Below are 22,896 nucleotides of genomic sequence, written 5' to 3'. Positions count from 1 at the left end.
GAAAACGAGTCAGGCGAATCCCTATGATTGGTCCAATAACAGCTGTAGAGCAAGAAATTCAGTGAATTGCTAGTTAACTCCTTTAATTTTTGTTATTTATTTTTAAGATGGGGTCTATGGAGAAATAGAGACTGAGTTCTGACACTATAAGAAGATTCCTCTTGGTTGACTCTCTTGAGAGATGAGAGGTTTTCCAGTGGGATTTAGGTAGACTGGAGCATTGAGCAATCATCAGTGGCATGAAATTTAACAAGAGCAAATACCAGATTCTGCACCTGGGACAGGGTAACTCTGGACACAAGCATAAAACTAGGAGATAAGTTGCTGAGTAGCACCAGTGCAGAAAAGTATCTGGGGTGCTGGTTGACAGCAGGCCTCAGTGTGAGTCAGTAGTGTGCCCTGACAGCCAAAGGGCAAAATTGCATCCTGGGGTGCATCAAACACAGTCAAGAAATTCATTGAGACTACTGATCTATCTTTGAGAATTCAAATAAAGAAAACCTATCTTCACAAACAGGCAGACCTTCAAATATAGGTCATCATAGCAACCTGAATTTATGTGACCTGTTTTACTGATAGGGCTAAGAATAGTTTTTTTTAGAGGTTATCAAATAACAAGAAAGTGGCAGGTATGACATCAAATCATTCTGCTTTTCAAAATCTAGTCATTTGGTCAGGTATCCATTTACATAGACTAACTATGGCTTCCTTTGCAACTCTGTCAAAGTCTATGATATTTTAATGGGATGCTGTTCCTGCTAACCACAGCATTTTCAGGGAGGGACTGGAACTGATCTGTAGCATCACTAATGGAACTGCATAAATTCATGCCAGCTCCAGAGCTGCCACGTTGAGAACATTGCTTCCTCCTCCCTAAAAAAATGCAAAGCACATGTAAAGATCTATTCTTTCCAATAAATAACTCTTATAAAAGTTAAAGAAACTTTGATGTTTGTGAAGAAAAACAATGAGCAGTTCGCACAACACGAGCCTGAAGAATAATAAACAGATGGCGTTAATTCTTAGAAAGCAATAGAGACGTAGCATGAGGCAAAAAGCATGAGGCAAAGAAGCTGACAAGAACTGTCCGCATTGCAGTGACACAAGCATTGCAATATGACGCAGCTTTTGAAATGTAAAGAGAAAATGACTCTTCTTTGCACAATATAAAAGATCTGACAAGATTTGTCTGTTGAAACTGATTAAACTGAGACAGAGAGAAGCACGGACAAAGAGGTGAAGTAGTGAGAGGTCTAAGAACAAGCAGGTGCATGATCTGGGCTCCCTTATCTCAGTTATGCACCACACGTTCAGCTCTGACACATGTGCAGTAGCTATTTACTCATATTGCACCAGATGAATCCACCACTTGTTTTCAGGAAAGTAATTTGTTCAACTCAATTACTGTAGTCAACCACTAGTAGTTTAAATTACGTATCATCTGTCTCTTATGCAAAATTCTCACTTCATTTGTCTCTTTGATTGTTTCAGATGCCAATTTGTCTTACAGGAGATAACATAAAAGGTATCAGACAGCATTTATCAAATATCTAATTCTCAAGTCTAATGATGTGTAAATTGGACTCCCATTCTGAGAGAGGAATGGTAATCTTGGAGATAAGAATCCATCCTGTGACTTGGGAGCTCTATATCCTTTCTTGGACCTAATAATGACTGATTGCGTAGTTTTCAATTCAGATTCTCCAAAGTATCTACAGTCATAACACCATCCCAGTTCTTTTAGTTGCAAACTCTGGTGAAAAAAATGGAATCTCAACTGCAAGTTTGGAGAGAAGTGCACATTACAGGGACATTCTACTGTGGAGGATAAACTTTTAATGTAGATGAGTAAATATCATAAGAAATAAAGGTACAACGACACCAAGACAGGATGGAATTTATTTATCTAGGCAAGACAAGTACTTTAAAATAGGAATTTTCCTTAACATGAGAATTGTTTATATAGGTCTATACATTTTCCTGGAATTTGGTACATAAATTTTAAGTGGTACTTACTGTCAGGACAGAAAAAAATCCTTTGGACAATCACTCTCTTAGACGAATTATTTTTTGTCATTATTTAGATAATTCAGCTTTAAAACACGTTATCTTTATTCTTGCATGAGAGAATGAAGACACGCATTTGTACTTACTCTCTGCACAGAAAGGCCAAAATTGCTATACTCTGTAAGTTTTCTGCTCTTTGGAGGAATTAATTGGCTTGAATCCACAGGGAAAAGAAATATCATAAACTACGAAGTATTTGTTGTCTTGGGATGAATTTTTCTTGCCCTTGGATCACTGACAGTGATGAATCAAGTGGCACAGAACAAGAGATCAATCAAGAACAAGTGCCAGTGAAAGTGAGAAGCGCGGCAGAGAAAGTGATATCGATGTCAGAAGATATCGTCTGCTCCAGAAGCACTCACTCATCTTTCACCACGCTCCTTAAATATGGTGATATAATTTGAAATGTATGGCTTAACTTGTTTCAGTAAAACTGTGAATATCAAGTACCTATCTGGTAGAATTCTCTGCCTGAATGCAAGCAAAAGAAAGCCTTACATTCTGTCAGCTGCTTTCAACCAACACCTCTGGAAAACTTAGCTACCCTGTGATTAAAAATATTCCTTATGGAGATATAGTCTGTGATGATGTTTATCTCTTATGAGATCCTTTAAGGAATTTGCAGTAAGATGTATTCGTGAATCCAGTCTACAAAAATCTAAGGTACCTACTGTAGCCACAATTAACACTTTCTAAATATAGCTGATTCAAAGGTTTGTCATGTGCAGAAGCTAAATTGTTCCAGTTGGAAAAAGGATGAAAAGAAGATTTGCAGCAGGACGGCAATTTCTTACTGTTTGCCTCACTGAAAGAAAAAAGTCATAAATCTAACTTGCTTTAATAAAAGTGAAAGTAACTGAAGCTTCGCCTCTGGTCGTGTTGAAGACTAGTGTATTAAACAGGGAACTCCAAAGTTAAATTCATCAGTCTGCACGAGCTAAAAGAAAAAAGCTCTTTAAACTGGGGACTGAAAAAGACTCACATACCCAGCGGATTAAGGTCTGAGGAAGACACACACAACACTGGTCACCAGATTATATATTTCAATTTAAAGAGAAGTGTTATTATAACCAAAATTATTGATGATTTTAACAGAGGAAATATATCTTCAAAACAAATTCAGTGAGGCCATCGTGCATATCTTATATAAAAAAGAGGAAACATTGATAAGTTCTGTGATAATGGGAACTGGTAATGAATACAGCAATTTATTATATTCAAGGACTCTCCATACTAATTGCAGCCACCCCTATCAACATTTGAATTCTAGCTATTCATACCTATCCTTTGACAACTAGTCATGCTAGTTGTCTAGTCATCCCAGCTTCTCTCAGACAATGGAAGGCATCCAAGATCTAGGATTGTGCACCTCATTCCATCAACTATAGACAGCCTACATACCTCAACTCAGATAATATTTTCAGAAGCTGAAATTAGCAAGACTAATTTTAGCACTCTTACCTGGATTTCTCCCCACAGAGTTTCCTGCATGCTTTTTTCTGAGAAATCCCAGAGCTGCCTGAATCTTGAACACCTAATTAGGTCTGTCATATTTAAGTCTATCAACGTTTAAAATAAACTATTATTTGCCCTTTGGAGTTTCAGTTTGGGAAAAATTCTCAAAGAAGAATAATACTGGACCCCGCCCAAAACATGTCCAAGAAGAAGCTGTCTGTGCCTCCTCATCTGCTTAATAATTCAGTAGTTGTAGCAAGTAGACATTCGCAGTGTCTCTTTATTTGAGGATATACACACTAATTTCACTGATTGCTTAGTTTCCCAAAATGTATTATAGACTCTTTCCTTCGATCATTATGTCTACTTGTAACATCTTTGCTGAATTTATCTTAATTTTTATGACATTTATCTTAATTTGCTTATATGGACTATGGATAACTATGGATAACACGGACTCTGAAGAAATTGCTGGATAAAGTTCAAAAAACTTGTCACCTGATACTGGTCACAGAACTATGCTGCTCAGGATGATCCTTTGTGACTGAAGTGTTATCTACAAAGATGCATCATTTAACAGCTTTAAAAAAGTATTCTATATTTGAAGATCAGAAAAACTTATTATATACGAAGGAAGACAAATATCTCTGGCCTTATTTTACAGATGGGAAACAGAAGCACAGACATGAGGTGTAAACTAGACCACAAAACAATATAAAATAAAAAAATCAGGTAAAAGGCTAAGATTCTCTGTTCCAATGCCAATTTCTGCCATTAGATAATCAGTAGTAACCTGGCCTATGTTCCAGTGTCAGAGGATTAAGAATCTTGGACTAGAAAGATATTTACATTTACTTGTGTGTATGTTTGCAATGTCTTTCTGACTTCCTCCAGCATGTGCATCAGCTGCCACAATAACAATACCAGCGATTTGATTGCTACATGTCATGAAACTTAAATTTCTTTTTATTTATAAGTAAATGATGAGGTCGTTAACTATATAGATTTATGTATTTAAAAGCTGAAAATTAAAATACAGTCACAGATTTATGGCAGAGAACTACTAGTTCACTCACACATTTTGTGTCTTTTCTATGCCCAAAAACTAACAAATAGGTATGTTGTTTTTAAAAAAATGTGTGAATCAAGACAGTCACAGGGGAAACAACACAAATACATAGCCTCGAGATAAAGTCATAAGCACTACAATAGATCAGATGAAACAGTGAAAAAAAAATGTGTATTTTTGTATTCTTTTTATTGCATTTATGTCTATCAAATTAACTTAGCTGCAAGAAAGATGCACAAAACCTCATCTGCCTTTGATATGTGGCACTTCAGTCATTCTTCTCCACTGCATACTTCAGTGCTGACTACTGGGATTGGCAAGAACATGCTAATGATCTTTGGGAATCACCGTTCAGAACAGGACATTCCCTGCCACAGAACAGATCTAAAGGTTTGCGAAGAATCCTGATGAGGCCAAGGAACTACCATGCTTTGAAAAATACCACCTGAGCATTGAGCACAACAGATAGTACCCCAGAGATGACTGGCACTGCTGTCCTGCCTGGGAAACTGCTGCTGACCCATTCCACTGTCTCAGCTGCACTGCACTGTGTCTGGTTTCTGCATGTGGTTGACTTTGGCTCAGTTACTGAACTTTAATAGAACAGCTGAACTGAATAGCCTTAGACTTCAAAACTTGTTTTGTTTCCCAGACTGACTTCTAAATACTGTGCTGCACAGAGAAATCTGAGACTGAGAATTGAAGACCTGATGTGGAGGATGGTATTGACCAGTGCTCACCTGCAGTATGGGATTCAACAGATTCCTTCCAGGAAAGATAGTTCAAAGTGATTTAAGACTCCTTGGAACTATAGGTACTCCAGCAGTGGCACCGAATATTAGTGATACTGACCCACCTTTTGCCAATGATGATTTAATGATGGTATAAATATGACATTCCTCATTTCAACAGCAAAAAAAAAAAAAAAATAACAGGCCATGAAATCCCTCCTATGCGAAAAATTCTGTTATAATATTTGCTAGACACAAGGTTATTTGATACTTCTCCCTAAACCCACAGAAAATACTGGAGTAATTCCTACATCTTGCCCTCTTTCTGCTCCATCCTATTTAACTATGCACTGCTTTAAACCATTTTCATACAGATATTGGAGTGGGTAGTGCAAAAAACAGAGGTCAAGGCATTCTATGACAATTTCAAAGAGACAGTCAAGGACAAATGCAGATTTCTTTCTTTAACCACATCATTTTTCTTTTCTCTGCTTCCCTCCCCTCCCCACCTACTTCAGTGTGAGTGGCTTCCCTATTAAGATGCATTCATTTGGATGAAACTCTCAGTATAAGAGGAAAGAGCTGTATTCTTTCTGCTCTGCTGCTAAGGTCAAGCAAAAGTCTGCGTTAAGCTGCCAGTTTTCTTTGTGATACGTGAGGCAGCATGGAACATAAATTCCATTTCCACTTTCTCTTCAACTCTTCTCTTAAAACGTCACGATACTGACAGTAATCACTGAGCTGAAAGGATATGACACAGAAGACACTGAAAGAACAAATAAGACCCATCCTATCTTGGTTTTCCAATACTAGAGTAAACAAATATGTATTTGGTTACCAGTTTAGCTAGAGATGCTTCTGAAGGTAAGGAAAGTTTTTAACACTGTGCTATTGTAGGAAACATCATATGTTAAATATTCTGAAATAAATATAAATATAGAAATAAATTATAAGAAATTTAAAATGGGAACAGAAAAATTATTTTGCAATAGGTTATCAATCTAAGCCCTTCAACACTGCCATATTCCTGGTAAAATATTTTATTAACAGGAAATACGCTTAAAGTAAGTTTATGAGAAAGATAAAAAGAATTTTGAAAGATAGCATGGGCTCCACACACTGTGCTAAGATAAACAGGTGGTATTTTACATTTCCCACATCCTTCATAAATTCTACCATATGCTTGAAGGGAGAGCCTGCAAGAAAAAAGAGATAAAAGTGGGAGGAAGGAATTAGAACTCAGGAGCAAGTCATTCTATCACCAACCTCTTAATGATTTTTTCGCTACGTGTTATGCACTAAACCTAAAAAGAATTATTCATAGTAGTTGCCTACTGCATTGAGCTTGAACTGTAAGCCAGGGAAACCTTTGATTCCCCCAGGAACTTACATTACAGTGCAAGCTGGTATTGTGTCTACCTAGGTCATGTCCTGAGCAATCATGTCTACTTCAGCCTATCATCTAACCTGGTCTCAATCCACATCCTGCTGTTTGTTGTAACTAAATTACCTTCAATGGCACCAAAGATATTCTCATAAGTTTCAATTCTCTAAAGTATTCGCTACCTACGATATTTATTAACTTCATTTGAGATACTCAGAGTCAGGCAACGAACAGTTAACAATTTCTTGGGAAAAAAAAAATAATTTCTGCATTTTTGCTGTTCATAGACAAGGAGAAATAAGCTTCATTAATAACCTTAATAATATCTTTGAATTATACTATGCTAAAGTATCCCAACATACAAAATTTTTTTGACTAATATTTGAAACTTGATATACTAATACTCATCCAGCAGGTACAGTGATGTTTTAGAAATGTATGATGGAGCTTCACGAACTAGTCTGATCCATAGTTCTTTTTTTACATAAATGACATTGAGGAATAAAGGCTTTCAATCACCAAATAATTCTATTCTTTAAACATACTGTCACAGTCCATCAGTAGAAGTGGTTATCTCACTGCATTTTACAGAGCTTTCTGTGATTCCTTGAATAACACGTTGGCACTAGCAACTCTTCCTTAAAGAGTGAAAATATGTGTTACTTTACACTTAAATATATCTTACATAATTATATTTCAACAATATGCATATTTAAATCTGTTTATAGTCACTGGCATTTTGTTTTCATTATTCCTCCTATCACCATTTGTCCACATTTGATTATAGAGAGGTAGCTGTTTGTTTATAAGCAAGCGTGATGAGCAGTAAAAGCTAGGGAGTGAAAGTGAAGGTATCATCTGGGTCACAAAGAATAGGAGAAAGTATATAGAAGTACTTAAATTTTTGCTTTGCATCTTGATGTATTTCCCAGATGAGGGAAAAACAGAACTTAATTCTGTTTTCTGGTACTAAGTAAAATATTTAACATCTTTGTTGGAGACATGGGCAGTGGGATCGAGTGCACCCTCAGCAAGTTTGCAGATGACACCAAGTTGTGTGGTGTTGTGGACACGCTGGAGGGAAGGGATGCCATCCAGAGGGACTTTGACAGGCTGGAGAGATGGGCCTGTGAGAACCTCATGAAGTTCAACAAGGACAAGTGCAAGGTCCTGCACGTGGGTTGGGGCAATCCCAAGCACAAGTACAGGCTTGGCGGAGAATGGATTGAGAGCATCCCTGAGGAAAATGACTTGGGAGTGCTGGTGGATGAGAAGCTCAACATGAGCCGGCAATGTGTGCTGGCAGCCCAGAAAGCCAACCGTATCCTGGGCTGTATCAAAAGGAGCGCGGCCAGCAGGTCGAGGGAAGTGATTCTGCCCCTCTACTCTGCTCTCATGAGACCCCACCTGGAATACTGTGTTCAACTCTGGAGTCCCCAACACAAGAAGGACATAGAGCTGCTGGAACGAGTCCAGAAGGGCCAGGAAGATGATCCGAGGGCTGGAGCACCTCTGCTCTGAAGACAGGCTGAGAGAGTTGGGGCTGTTCAGCCTGGAGAAGAGAAGGCTCCGGGATGATCTTATAGCAGCTTTCCAGTATCTAAAGGGGGCCTACAGGGACTTTTTCCAAGGGTGTGTAGTGATAGGACAAGGGGCAATGGATTTAAACTGAAAGAGGGGAGATTCAGATTAGATATAAGGAAGAAATTTTTTACATTGAGGGTGGTGAGGCACTGGAACAGGTTTCCCAGAGAAATTGTGGATGCCCCATCCCTGGAAGTGTTCAAGGCCAGGTTAGATGAGGCTTTGGGCGACCTGATGTAGTGGAGGATTTCTCTGCCCATGGCAGGGGGGTTGGAACTAGATGATCTTTGAGGTCCCTTCCAACCCTAACCATTCTATGATTCTATGATTCTATGATTCTATATGTTTAATACCACTAATATTCAGTATTTTATTTGAGATTTTGGTGTGTGGATGGATCTAATTCTTCAAAGAACAGAGAAGAGTCTGTGTCATGGTTTGATGTGGAGGGGGGGGTGGTTCTGGTGGCAGGAGAGGGACTTTTGCTCCCTGCGACCTCCCCGGTTTTGGAACCGGGTTAGGCTTAGTTCTGGCCACCAGATCAGACTGCCATCCCCCTCGGGGTTGAGCCAATAGGGCGCCTCTGCGAATTGCCCTATTTAAGTCAGGACAAAGGGACCGGAAAAGGTGCTTCGCCCAGGATCGAGCAGAGAAGGGAGGAGGGCACTGCCCCCACTCCCCGGCTCCTGGCCGGGCAGCTGCCTGCGTCGGGCCAGCGCCAGCCATGGAGATTGGCGACAGCGGAGCCAGCTGGGGAACTTGGGGGCACCCCACTCCCGGGGTGCCCACTGGGCTGAGTTCACCTGGAGAGGACTGAGATCTGAGAGAAACAGCCACATCGACAGCAGGTCAGTGAGGATGGAGCGGGAGGAGGTGTGCCGGAGCCGAGTTTCCCCTGCGGCTGATGGTGAGATAGCAGGTGGCCCGCCTGCAACCAGGACGGCCTCGGTGGAGCAGAGATCCACTTGCAGCCCGTGGGGAGAAGATGCCTGAGCCTGAGGATGGTCGTGTTGGGATGCACGACAAGGCAGAGAAGCATCTGGAGTCTGCGTGACGACCCACGCCGGAGCGAGTGGCTACAGCTCCCTAAGTACCCGAGACTGTGGTAAAGCCCACACCGGAGCAATCTGTGGGGAAGGATTGTTTCCAGTGGGCTGGACTCACGCTGGAGAAGTTTGTGGATTTTTCCTCGTGGGTAGGGGATCCATTGGAGCAGAGGAAAAGGGTGTAAGGACTCCTTCTCCTTTAAGAAAGAAGCAGCGGTAACAGCACGGAATGAACTGACCTGCACTCCCCCAGTCCCTGACCCCTGTGCTGCTGGGGGGAGGAGGTAGAGCCGGGAGGAAAAGGAAGAGTGGGGGAAGGTGCCGTTTTTGAGATCTGGTTTTGTTTCTTTCTGTCCTCTCGAGTAATCGTTTTTTGTTTCCCTTTGTTCTTCTAAGTAATCATTAATAAACTGTTTTGCTATGAGAAAGCCCTGTCTGTTTTGCCCAGGACCATGGTTGGTGGGTGCTCCCTCTGTTCTTGTCTCAACCCTCAGTCCCTTTGTTTTTTTTTCCTCTCCTCTCCACTTTACTGGAGAAGGAGAGACTGTGTGAGTTTTAGTTGCTGGATCAGCCTAAAACCACAACAGTCTGGCAAATGTTGTGCCTTCCACTGTTTTCACCAGGTGCGAGGTATTGGTAAGGCAGGGCCCACAAACTCCTCTCAGTTCTGGATTGTTATAAAAACGTCACACAGGAGACCCACCATAAATTTATATTAATGTTAGATTTGCACAGCCTTGTCCATGACTGAGGCAAGCTCCCACAGCACCTGAAGAGCTGGGGAAAAAAGGGCTGTGCCAAGAAGACTTGTGCTACTGCCTTTTCAGCTTTCTATTCTAGAGAGCCAGTGGGTGAGAAAGAGGGGATAAGAAGTCAGAAAGGCAGGAGGAAGATGCACTAGCACCACCTCTGTGTACTTTTTGGCCACCAGTACCCGCAGAAGATGTTGAGATATAACCATGGGCCAGTAGCATCTAGTAAGATAAGCACAGTGAGAAGACAGGATCTGAAATCAATGTTCTTTAAGTATGAACTACTGCCCTTTCTTTCTATACCTTTATTTCCTTACCATTGCTTTACTCATCTTTGTCTAGTTTTCTGTTTTCTCAGTCTTTTTCCTATGGCTCTGTTTTTTTTTAATTTCTTGTTCTCTGTTCGTAGCTGTTCACCTCTGTCACATTTGCCTCTCCCACTGCTCAGTTTGTTTCTTTTGTATCTTCTGTTTTGCTCTTTTCCTATCCACTTCTCCTCCCTCAAATATCGTAGTAATTTGAGCATGTTATCTGAATAAAAGTGGAAGCTTATGTGATTTACTACTTGATGCTATGTAGGACATTTAATAGTTTTTAAGCATCTAGGTCAATTTTAATGGAGAAAAGATTTAAAGATGGATCTTTTGACTTCCACTTATAAAAACGGATCAGTAAACAGAGTACTCACTGAGATATCCACTGTGATGCAAATGCACAGTTATTATTAGACACTGGAAAATCCACTGAAACTGCGGTAAGTGAAAGACAGGCATAGGAATTCAGATTTTTGGAGCTCATGGGGGCTACTCAATTACTCTGATAGATTATTGTTTCTTCTCCTCTATTCCCAGTGGAATAGTGTCTCCAGAGCAGATCTACAAACATAAGCAGACCTCATGAGGCCCAGGAATGCATTCTTTGACTTTATGACGTAGCAGATATTGTACTAAGCAGACCTCTGGTATACTATGTGTGACGAGTGAACAGATGACCCTGTCACCAGGCAACCAAAGTAAGACTATTCACTGTATAGAAAATGTCTAACAATTACTTTTTATTCATATTGAGAAAGGACCATCATTTCTATTTAAGAAAGTTACAGACAAAATTTTAGAGAAAAGGAAACCTTACAGCCTGCCTGGCATTCTGCCTGATTTAAGAAGCTAGAGTTCTGATGATTTGAAACAATCAAGAATGTGACAATACATAGTTTTGGTTCTGAACATTCTGAGTAAAAATCTGAAACCATAGTACACATTTTGCAAGCTGCTAAATAGACATTTTTGTAAAGACTGCTGATCCTGTCCAGCAGGCAACAGTACAGTATAAGACAAGCTGTCATGCAGGCAGTAAACTAGTAAAAAATACTAAAGGAATCACAGGATCTGACGTAGGAATTTCAGCTAGAGTTCCTTTATTTTGTGCATGTGAAAATGGACAAGAATTACAGAATTACAGAGCTGGATAGCACTTCAATGAGATTGCAAGGAAAGAAACTGAGCTCTTCTTGTAACTGTAGTCAGTGTAACCTAAAGTAGAACTACATGTATCAGTCTGTCAGCTCATTACAACTTCTACTTTGCAAAAGCTTATGAAATTACTTTTTGAAACTTATAACCATTTCTGGTTTCACCTTTGAGTTACCTGAAACAATTAGTTTAATTGTTGGGGTTTGTCTGAAAGAAAAGACAAAACACTGATTTAAAACAGATAGCTGTACTGAAAACATAACTCCCTTGGAGGTCAGAATCATAATAGCCCAACTTGGCAACTCCTGAGATAGTCTTTGGTACACACATGCACACACACACCCTTCTCTGCTCTTGGATATTCTCCACACAACTTGAAACAAAATGGTTTTAGCCTTTTCTCCACTGGGATCTGGTTATTGGTCAGGTAAATCATTAGCAAATCACTATAGCTTGCAGCAAAGTGTCTTCCCAAGACTGCAAGACCTCTGAAACTGGGACCCTGCACAGTGTTCTGGTAACATTCGATACCTATCAGTGAAGCTGCGTGAGCAAGATGAGTCTTCTAACTTCTAGGAAAGAAAAAATTAGAAAGGCTTGTAGGCACAAAGGGAGACCTCATGAAGTTCAACCAGGCCAAATGCAAGGTCCTACATCTGGGTCGTGGCAATCCCAGGCACAAATACAGACTGGGTGGTGAATGGATCGAGAGCAGCCCTGAGGAGAAGGACTTGGGAGTACTGGTGGACGAGAAGCTCAATATGAGCCGGCAATGTGCTCTGTCGGCCCAGAAGGCCAACCGCGTCCTGGGCTGCATCAAGAGCAGCGTGGCCAGCAGGTCGAGGGAGGTGATTCTCCCCTTCTACTCTGCCCTCATGAGACCTCACCTGGAGTACTGCGTCCAGTTCTGGAGCCCCCAACATAAGAAGGACATGGACCAGTTGGAGAGGGTCCAGAGGAGGGCCACGAAGATGATAAGAGGGCTGGAGCACCTTTCCTATGAGGACAGGCTGAAAGAGTTGGGGCTGTTCAGCCTGGAAAAGAGGAGGCTCCGGGGTGACCTTATAGTGGTCTTCCAGTACCTCAAGGGGGCCTACAAGAAAGATGGGGAGAGGCTGTTCAGGAGGGCCTGTTGTGATAGGACAAGGGGTAATGGTTTTAAAATAGAGGGAGGTAGATTCAGATTGGATATTAGGAAAAAATTTTTTACCATGAGAGTGGTAGAACACTGGAATGGGTTGCCCAGAGAGGTGGTGGATGCTCCTTCCCTGGAGACGTTCAAGGCCAGGTTGGACGAGACCCTGAGCAACCTGATCTAGTTGGAGATATCCCTGTTCGTTGCAGGGGGGTTGGACTAGATGACCTTTGAAGATCCCTTCCAGCCCTAACCATTCTATGATTCTATGATTCTATGAGACTAATGAATGCCAATGAGCAAATTAAAAGTGAAGAAGGATTACTAGAGGAATGGAAGGAAGTCAAATGGAAAGTATGGAAGGAAAAGAGATGAAAGCAGCAATAGGAGGAAAAAAAATATCTCTCCTAATTGTGCTTCCAAGAGTGTCTCTAATGGATTTAATCTCATCCAAATTCTTGCAGATAGCATGTGCAGAAAATGCTGCAGATGGCTCGGCTCAGCAGCAGGGATGGCTTGGAAGGGAAACAGTTCCTGTGGCTGCCTCAACAGATTGTTTACAGCAAAGATACTGACAGTGCCCAGTCATTGTCATGAAACAGTGCTTGTTCCCTTATTTGAGACTTCAATCTGGGCATTTCAAATCGTAGATTTCTGTGTGGTTGAAACCAGGAAGGTCCTTGATAGTTCAATTCCTGTTGTTGATGAACAGCACAGAAGGTTTCTTGTATCTTAATAGCAAGCACTAGGAATGGGAAAAACTGAGCAGTACACAACTCACTGAAATCTTCACTGCACAAGCCAAGCCCTTCTCCAGTAAATCACACCACGAAAAGTAGATTCATTAATATAACCTTCCATGAGTTCTAATTACTTCACATTATTGTTCACATAGAAGAGGTTTAGATGAAGGTTCCAATTCAGTAAATCCCATTTCCATCTGCAGAACAGACAATAGACTCTTTACAAGTGTTGAACTAACAGATCAACTTATCTTACATCTGCACTACTGTTCAACATACACATTACATGGCCGTTACTGCTAGGGAGCCACCTCAGCATGTTTCCAGTTATACCAAGACTCCTTATACTCTAAAGGAAGCACTTTAGCTCTGTGTGAGTAAACATAAATTACTCTTTTTTTGTACACAATAAAGAAATATAGTCTTGAGACCAACTTTAGGATCTGTTTTAAGCAGCCTAAACATAAAGAGAGATGCTGGTTATACACATTAGTAATGCCACATCTGCCACAAGTCCTGATGACTTTTAACACATTTCATAAATTAGAGGTTGAGAGTATTCCTCCTCCTCTATAAGGGAGTTTGAAGACTATAAATGTTTTTCCCTTTCAGGTGTATTTGCTCATTAATGCTCAAGCTCTAAAATGTATTATTCTATTTAATACATTACATTAGTTAAACTAATACAACTTGCACAAACCTGTTCTTCTCAAAGACTGTTCCACAACCTGCTCCATCTTGCTTTTAAAAAAAATGGTTAAGGATATATGTTGCTCCTGTTGACCAAAGGAAGTCAGGCCTTATACATCTCATATATCTGGTTCAAGTGGAGACCAGTGATGAGTGGTGTTCCTCAGGGTCTGTACTGGGGCCAGTGCTATTTAACATCTTTGTTGGAGACATGGACAGTGGGATCGAGTGCACCCTCAGCCAGTTTGCAGATGACACCAAGTTGTGTGGTGTTGTGGACATGCTGGAGGGAAGGGATGCCATCCAGAGGGACCTTGACAGGCTGGAGAGATGGGCCTGTGAGAAGCTCATGAAGTTCAACAAGGCCAAGTGCAAGGTCCTGCACGTGGGTCGGGGCAATGCCATGCACAAGTACAGGCTGAGCGGAGAATGGATTGAAAGCAGCCCTGAGGAAAATGACTTGGGAGTGCTGGTGGATGAGAAGTTCACCATGAGCCGGCAATGTGCACTGGCAGCCCAGAAAGCCAACCGTGTTGTGGGCTGCATCCAAAGCAACGTGGGCAGCAGGTCGAAGGAGGGGATTCTGTCCCTCTACTCTGCTCTGGTGAGACCCCACTTGCAGTACTGCGTTCAGCTCTGGAGTCCCCAACACAAGAAGGACATGGAGCTGCTGAAGCGAGTCCAGAGGAGGGCCACGAAGTTGATCCGAGGGCTGGAGCACCTCTGCTATGAAGACATAGTTGAAGCTGAGAGAATTGGGGCTGTTCATCCTGGAGAAGAGAAGGCTCCGGGGTGATCTTCTAGCAGCCTTCCAGTACTTAAAGGGGGCCTACAGGAAAGCTGGAGTGGGACTTTTGACAAGGGCATGTAGTGACAGGACAAGGGGCAATGGCTTTAAAGTGAAAGAGGGGAGATTTTGACTAGATATAAGGAAGAGCTTCTTCTATCAGAAGGTGTTGAAACACTGGCACAGGTTGCTCAAAGAAGTTGTTGTTTTCCCATCCCTGGAAATGTTCGAGGCCAGGTTGGATGAGGCTTTGAGCAACTTACTCTAGTGGCAAGTGTCCCTGCCAATGGCAGGGGGGTTGGAATTAGATGATCCACAAGGTATCTTCCAATCCAAAACATTCTATGTTTCTATGATCTCTAATTCATGTTTTAATTCTAATTTTACCACTTAACTAATTACTCTCCATGAAGCAATTCTGATCCCTTTTTTCCCCAAATTTTGGAAAATATGTTTTCTTTTCTTTGTATTTCTTACCTTTAAATATCATAAATCCTGTGTCCTCTGTGATAGAGTGGTACAGACAGTGACCAGCCCACTTACTAGTCTTGTGCAAGTGGGTATTCATCATCTGATTTTTAAGATGGGAGAAGCTGGATAGATCAACTCATCCACATTACAGCTGCATCCAGTCCCATTTACATTAAATCACCGTATACATATGCAAGTTGCACAATAAAAAATTATGGACTACTAGTTGACAGAGCTATTTGAATATAGTCATAGTCATTTGTCATCATAAATCATATTGTCCCAGCCCTTTTATCATCTCTGTTGGTCTTCTCTGAGCTCTCTCCTATTTATCAGACTGCTTCTGGTATCAAAGAAACCAGAACTGTGCACAGCTTTCTCGGTGGCCAATTGGTATCTCACATGCAAAAAATATCCTATTAAATGCAGGAGCCATAATTGAATCTTCCACCCCTCCAGCCATTGAATTATGTGAACCGGCAAAATAATGAAAACATCTTTAACTCATTTCCCCAAGGCAAACAATTCTGGCCACAAGGTCTGCCCGTAGTCAAGAAAATTAATGAATAAGCAATGTGTTTAATCCTTTCAAGTGGATAACAAACACATTAACAATAAATGAAGAATATCGGAAATGGGTCCAGAATTATTTGACTCATCAGCTTCAAAGGTCACAATCCAGCAAGATACTTCCAAAATAGGATAACACATATGAAAATGCAGAATTCAGGTCATCACTAGAGATGTGACAGCACAGGTGACTGCACTGGGGGAAAGAGCAAGTAACTTAAGGGTTGCTATGGATCTCTCTCTCTATGTGATCTCTGTGAACTATACCTGAACAAAAGAATTCATTATTTTCAAAGTAAAGAAGAAGAGCTGTCAAGAGGAAACCAGTATGCAATCTTGCCACTAATGGAATAACGTGAATTTTTGGAATTCATGTTCAGAAAATAATGTAGAAATACTAGGACACTAAAAGTATGGGTACAAAATACTCTGAGAAGGAAAATAAGCTTCTACAAGTGAGGATTCAAATGCTCAATGTATTGAAGAGAAACAAGATCAGGGTGTGAACTGACAATTGTCTATAGATATTAAAAGATAGGAAAGTAAGAGAATAGAGAGTTTTGCAAAGTTGATAATAAAGAAGAGATAAGATAAAACATCAAGAATTTGGAATTACACAAAATGAAGCTTGAAAGTAATTAGATAACCTATCTGTGAAAGTAACTGAAACATGACAACAGTTTTGTTATCGAAGATCACAAAGGTATCAGAACTCTCCATTTATAAAGTCTGGGGAAAACTGTAAATTGCCCGCATCCAAGGATGTGATTGTCTGCATTAATGAGCCTTCTGTACAAAGTTTTTTTTTAATGGAGAAAATACAACCTACACCACCAACAATCTACATATAACATTTGTAATTCTTCTTTAGTTCTGTGACTGTAATTCAGTTTCCAGCATTCCAGGTATGACAAACTTACCTGGTGGTTTACAGAGTTTCTTTAGGAATTTTTCTTCAGAGATACATAATTGTCAAGAAGCATTACTATGTCTTTTGAGCTCTACCACTATTAATATTCTGCTGTCTCCTCTCTTCCTCTCCCAGCCTTGCACTAACACTTTCACATCAAGTCTCAGTCAATCACAAGTCACAGTCAGTACTATGAAGTGACCAAGAGAATTTATGTGTCATTTTGACTGACCAACACCCTCATGCTTTCAGAACTATTACCAAGTAAAGAAGTTTTTCTCTAGTCAACAAATAGATATCCTTTCTTCCTTGCTATTTTTAAAATTCTTTCTCTTCATTTGAATAAGTATAATTAATTATTTCCCTGAAATTCCTAGGGTTTTATATTTGGCTTTAAAAATGCAGTTTACCTTTTTTTCAGACACAAGATAATAAGGAAATCAACATTTCTTTTCAGAAGGATACAGATATGTGTCTTTATTAATTTGATATCTTCATTTCTACTTCAGTTAAAGAAAGATGGGTATTTGTGCAGTCAAAGGAGAAGCAGCACCAAATTAGACACCAAAAGCTGTATTTATGTCGACATGGGGGGAAAAAAGCAATTTTGTTTGCCGTAACTGTAATTCACAGCACATTCAAACACTCGAAAGGCTGCTTTTTCACCTTCATTCGTGCTGAGCAGTAACTTAATCCTCCACCTTCTTTCTCGCTATCGGTTTGGCTCAGAAGACAATAGAAGACCAGATGCTTTCCCTTGATCCATTTACCAGGCATTTAGGGAAGGATAGCTGTACCTGAGAGCATATTGAGGGAAAAAAAAAAAAACACCAAACCAACAAACACAAACAAACCAAAACTAACCTTTCCCAAAAAAAAAACGTGCCGAGAAGGCGTTTGATCAATGTATGAAGTGTGTTCTACAATACTGAGCGTTGTGATGGTATAAGAACAGCATCAGCAACCCCAAATGGCTTTTCAACCTCAGGTCTTTTGATGTCAGTGGAATCTCTACCTTTGCTCTTCATCCTTTCCAGTGTAGCCTGGATCATATGCTAATTTATCTCTAAGGGATTAACGAAAAGCTGGAGTGGGCCAGTTCTTCAGTACACGCTCCGTGGTGTTATCTCTGTTTAGTGGGGACTCTTGTTATGAGGACATGCTTGAAATGAAGAGACACAGAATTCATTTTATCTAGACAGAATAAGAGGTACAAAGGTATAAATAGTAAAAAAAAAAAAAAAAAAAGGGTGTTAATTTAATTCCTAATACAGAAGTTCCCACATCACAAAAACCATTGTTCTTTTCACATATTTTGGAACTTATTTAGTACGTATGATCCTGAAATTAATTGGATGAGTCATCTGTATCAGTAGAAAAATGGAATTTATGCAACATTGGCAAAAAAAATCAAGGAAATCCATAAAATTTCCTTTTCTCATCTGAAATGCAACTTTCACAGGACAAGTAGCATGAAATTCACTTTGCATTTATGATGCCTCCATTTTACGGATAAACATGCAATTCTGTTTACGAGGAATAATGATAATCTTCACCTTTAAAAAAATCAACTTTAACTACCATAAGGGGGAAAAAAGAAAAACAAAACCCAAAAAACATCTTCATTCAGCCAAGAAGATGCACATAACGTTAGATTACAGGGCAATCTGATCAGAATTTGAAGGATGCCTAGATGTGATGTTTTTTTCACTAGACAGAGATTTTCTATTTTATTCAGTTACACAGGTACACCAATTTGTTTGTTCTGTTTGGCAGTTATTGTGCAAGCCCTCAGGTAATTATTGCTAATGTTTTGCAGAATGGGATGCAGTTAATTATTGTTATTAATGCAATTAGTTCACTAAATATAAGACAGAAATGCATGGTTTCAACATTTAGAGGCTCTTTCTTGTCTGTTTTTTGTAACACTGAAAAATAGAGCTAAACCCAGAGGTCTGAGATGCATCAGACTAAGGACCATGAGACTACAAGGGCTGCTGTCCAGATGTAGACCTCTAAAGGTATTTGTAAGTAAAATCTGCTTCAAACCCACTAAGATTCTTAGGGTTCAAACACTACATCCGGCAACTTGAGGTAGGTTTGAATGGTACTGAGCTGACCTGAGATTTGTCATCGAATCAGAGAAGACCGAGTGCCAAAATATTTTTTTCAATTGAAATTTAACTATCATTAGAAATGTGTAACTTTGGCATGGACTATAATCAAACAAGAGTCAGTAGAAAATTTATTTTCATTTTATTTTATTTCATTTCAGTTTAATTCTTGGTTCTACCCTGATTTTTGTCTGAACTTGCAGCAGAGTATATAGCTGTTCTTGGTGTCAGACACAACCTACACAAAGTAATAAATTAGCATATCACTCTGAAAACAAAAATAGTTCTGTTTTCAGCAGTCTTAGAAGGGATAACTCATTCTAAGGAATCTATAATCTATAATTATGGTACAGAAATAAATTACAAGGAAAATTTCTGTATGATTTTGTACATTTTAATTAAACATTACTATCACCTCTTTGTTCTGAACTCTAGGCTTTGAGGTAGTGTTTTTTCCTCCTGTAAAATAGTGGTAGAGATTTTAATTTTTTTTTCTCTGGCGTTGATTTTGAAATGAGAAGGCCCTTAAAGTAATGATTCTTAAACCATTTGCAGTTTATCTGTGTTACTCTGCATGTAGTAGGTATCAGACTTGGATGTGCAGATTTTATCTTCTATTAGCAATTCTTGTGAAATTTCTACTACACGGAATAGCACAAATAACAGGAGGCTGGCTGTCCTCCTGGATTCTCTGCCATCTTGGAGCACAGAACTGAAGATACAAGCCTGACAACCCAAAGCAAGTATTCTAGAAACACCAACATCAAAAGAACATCCATTGTTTGTGTCCTCTTCTTCACTCCTTCCTATTCACACATACAATCATAAGCCTCAGCCTCTTGTCATGGATGTGAAATTTTTAATGCAAAGACCTCCATACATACAGTATGAAATGACACAGTAAGAGAGCAGAAGAGGGTGCAAAAAAAAAGACTAAAAGGTCCAGGGCATCCTTAGAAGTGAACTATGTCCAGAGCAAAAAGAAAACTTACGATATTTCTGTAGGTTCCTTCTTAAGGAAAATTATTTCCAAACCTGAATTATTTAACACTGAGCAAGATGAAGACCTGAAAAGCTTTCATCCAAAAGAGGTTTCCCACTCAGTAACTTAACCCAGCTGTTACTGCTTTTATCATGGCTTAAAAAGTGAAGGAGGAAAGAGAAGAAGGGGAAAACGATCCAGGATGTTATCAACATATCCATCCATGTATCACTTATCTGTCAAACTCTATGTTAGAAATTGAAATATCTTTTTTTTAATATCTCATCCCTTTTGTACCCTGACTCTTTTTTTAAATTAATAATTTCCTAGACAGAGTGAATCTAGGTCATTAGAGAAAGGCAGAGCCCGTCTCAGAAAATTAAAGTTGTCATTCAGGACTTTTTCTGCTTTTAATCCAGTGTAAATTAATCCTGCTTATACAACAGTGAGAGTGAAATCATGATTTATGGAAGGACATCAGTTTTTCCTTATCTCTATCAGAATTTTATCCGCTGGATTATCTCAGAATTCTGCTGAAATATTTCAATCTCATTCCACATTGGAAGTCCATAGCCAGTAAATTGCGAACTGCCCACCTCTTTTCTTCTAGACTCTTAATTCTCAATTGCTGTTTTATCCCCCAGAAGTTTCAGTTTTTTGAAAACAACAGAGGTTTTCATTAATCCCATTGAATGTCATCACTATCCACATCACGCAGTTTTTATTTTCTGGACTACACAGACATCCTATTCCTAAATAATCATGTAGTCCTCAGCTTAGGAGATGTATCATTATCTTGTTGAATCTACAAATTTGCAGGCTTTATTCTCATTAAATCAACAGCTAATATTTTCTGAAAAAAGGTTATTTGAATAAACTTCATTTGTGCTTTAAAACTCGTACCTAATAGTAAATGAGAACTCCACAATTTCCTCAACGTGTATTTAAAATTTGTCTATTATGATTCAGTTATTCTATGAATATGATACAGTTTGCAATATCTTTTGTTTTGGTGAATGAGTTCTGAAAACGACATCATTCTTACAACAATATGTTTGGGAAAAATTGCTGCCATCTTTTGGATGTACTCAGGAAAAAAAAAGAAAAAAAAAGTGACATTTTACTGAAAGTTCGAGCTGACACATCCTGGATACCTGCTTTACCATGGAAAAGATAATTTGGAGTTACAGAAAGTTACTCTGAGAGAACCAGTATTTTCTTCATTCCCATTTATATAGTGATCATAACATAACATCTGAATAAGAATTGTTTGCTTGGTTAAGCAATACTGATGGGACATAGCTTTCACTTAAAGATCTGCCACTGAAGTTGAAGCCAAACATAACAAGAAAACAGAGATTATGGATAGAGAGAGGAAATTACATCCACTCCTAGCATTTAATTTTTTGCATCTATATCTTGTCTCGTTGTTTGAATAGGAAATAAAACTTTTTTGATCCACACAATTTAATCCACAGTTTATTGTCACAGATTATTTATCCTGAAATTTCGTTGAAGTCTAGCCTGAATATATTATATTATTTTATTTCTTTGTTTCTTCTCTTTTTCTTTCAAATTTCCAGCAGATGTAATCAAATACTCATTGTGTGGCCAGCTCAATACACTGGCTTCTGAGACAAACACTGCATGTTCAGAAAAATCTTTTTAAGAACAGAGAATGCTAGTGTCAGTGAGAATAAATCAAAGGTGATAATATCTGGGAAAAAGAAAACATTGTCTGGAGAAAATAATGACTCCTCTGAAGAGATACCATTGTCAGACACTAACATATCTTGCCAGTACTGGACACTGATATTAAAATATACTGCAAATCTACCTTATCGCCTGGAGTGAGACTCAGACATGCATTCCATGACTGTCCGGACAGGAGAGGAGACTAACACCAGCTGAGCTACTTTTTTTTTTTTTACTCAGTAAAAATGTCAAAAGAAGATGCTGGGAAGGAAACAGAGTTGCTGTAGCCATCCTCCACACTTTGCACTGTACAGCTGACTTTGCAGTTAGTTTCATTTCTGCCTGGGCACAAGGACCAACTGGCCAACAAGTTACATCCACACTACCCAGCAAACCGTCACCCCTCGCCAAGTGTTGGAGTGACACGACTACTTGCTGCTACACTGACAGCAGCCAGCTAACCACTCTCTCCTCATATGCAATGGAGTCAAGGTTAGTTTTACCAAAAACATCCAATTAAAAAGGCTTATAACATTTCAGTCTGCAACAAATTAAGCTGACTCATTGTCCTAACCACAAATTATAGTTTTTATTCAAGCCGTGTGCAAGAGAAAGAGGAACTAAACCCACCATTAAACAATGCTCTTGTTCTGTAAACTTTACGCTCCCACTTCAGCCCCTTCTCCCCAAAAATGCTGTTGCTCAAAACTTACCACTTTTGCCAACTCCCCCTGATCCGAGCATCACCACCTTGTACTCTCTGGAGCCTGCTGAAGAATTGCTGGAGGAGCTGATCATTTCATTTTCTAGCTCCATCTTTGCATGAGGCAGAAGAAGGGAGCAAAAGGGAAGAAAAAGCAACTGGCAGGTGCTTTCTGCTATCTTGAACAACAATAAAAGCTGTGTTAGGAGAAAAAAAAAAAAAAAGGCAGAAAGGAAAGGTATAATACAAGAGGTACGATTTACCAGCCTCACACTCGCTGCTGTGCCTGTGTTAGCTGGAGAAGGTCTCATAGCAACCACTTTAACAGCTTCCAATAAAAATCTCTCTCTGCCCCCTCCCAGTTCCGTATCGTTCTCTGTGTTTCTCTTCCTGGACAGAAGCAGTTTTGTGAGACTCAAGAGCCCTGGTACCTCTGCGTGTTGCTGTGTCATTGGAATCAAAGTGAGCAGAGCCTCTAGAAAAAGAAAATGGATAACATTTCTTAATTATGATGCTTGTTATTCCACGTAGTGCTCACT

General features: G+C 39.6%; 1 protein-coding gene across 1 annotated transcript in view; it reads right to left on the bottom strand.

Annotated features, from left to right (window-relative positions):
* The window catches only part of RIT2 (Ras like without CAAX 2), a 231,579-nt gene extending 209,109 nt beyond the window's left edge, over positions 1-22,470 (bottom strand). The window contains exon 1 of the mRNA XM_086629326.1: positions 22,368-22,470. Within this exon, the coding sequence (XP_086485452.1) occupies positions 22,368-22,470 (103 nt within the window). The remainder of the gene's footprint in view (positions 1-22,367) is intronic.
* Between the last annotated feature and the right edge of the window lie 426 nt (positions 22,471-22,896).

The sequence above is a fragment of the Tauraco erythrolophus genome, chromosome Z (genome assembly GCF_009769465.1).
Source record: "Tauraco erythrolophus isolate bTauEry1 chromosome Z, bTauEry1.pri, whole genome shotgun sequence".
Taxonomy (NCBI): Eukaryota; Metazoa; Chordata; class Aves; order Musophagiformes; family Musophagidae; genus Tauraco; species Tauraco erythrolophus.
Note: the sequence above shows the minus strand (reverse complement) of the source record. Positions and strands in the feature narration are given on the sequence as shown.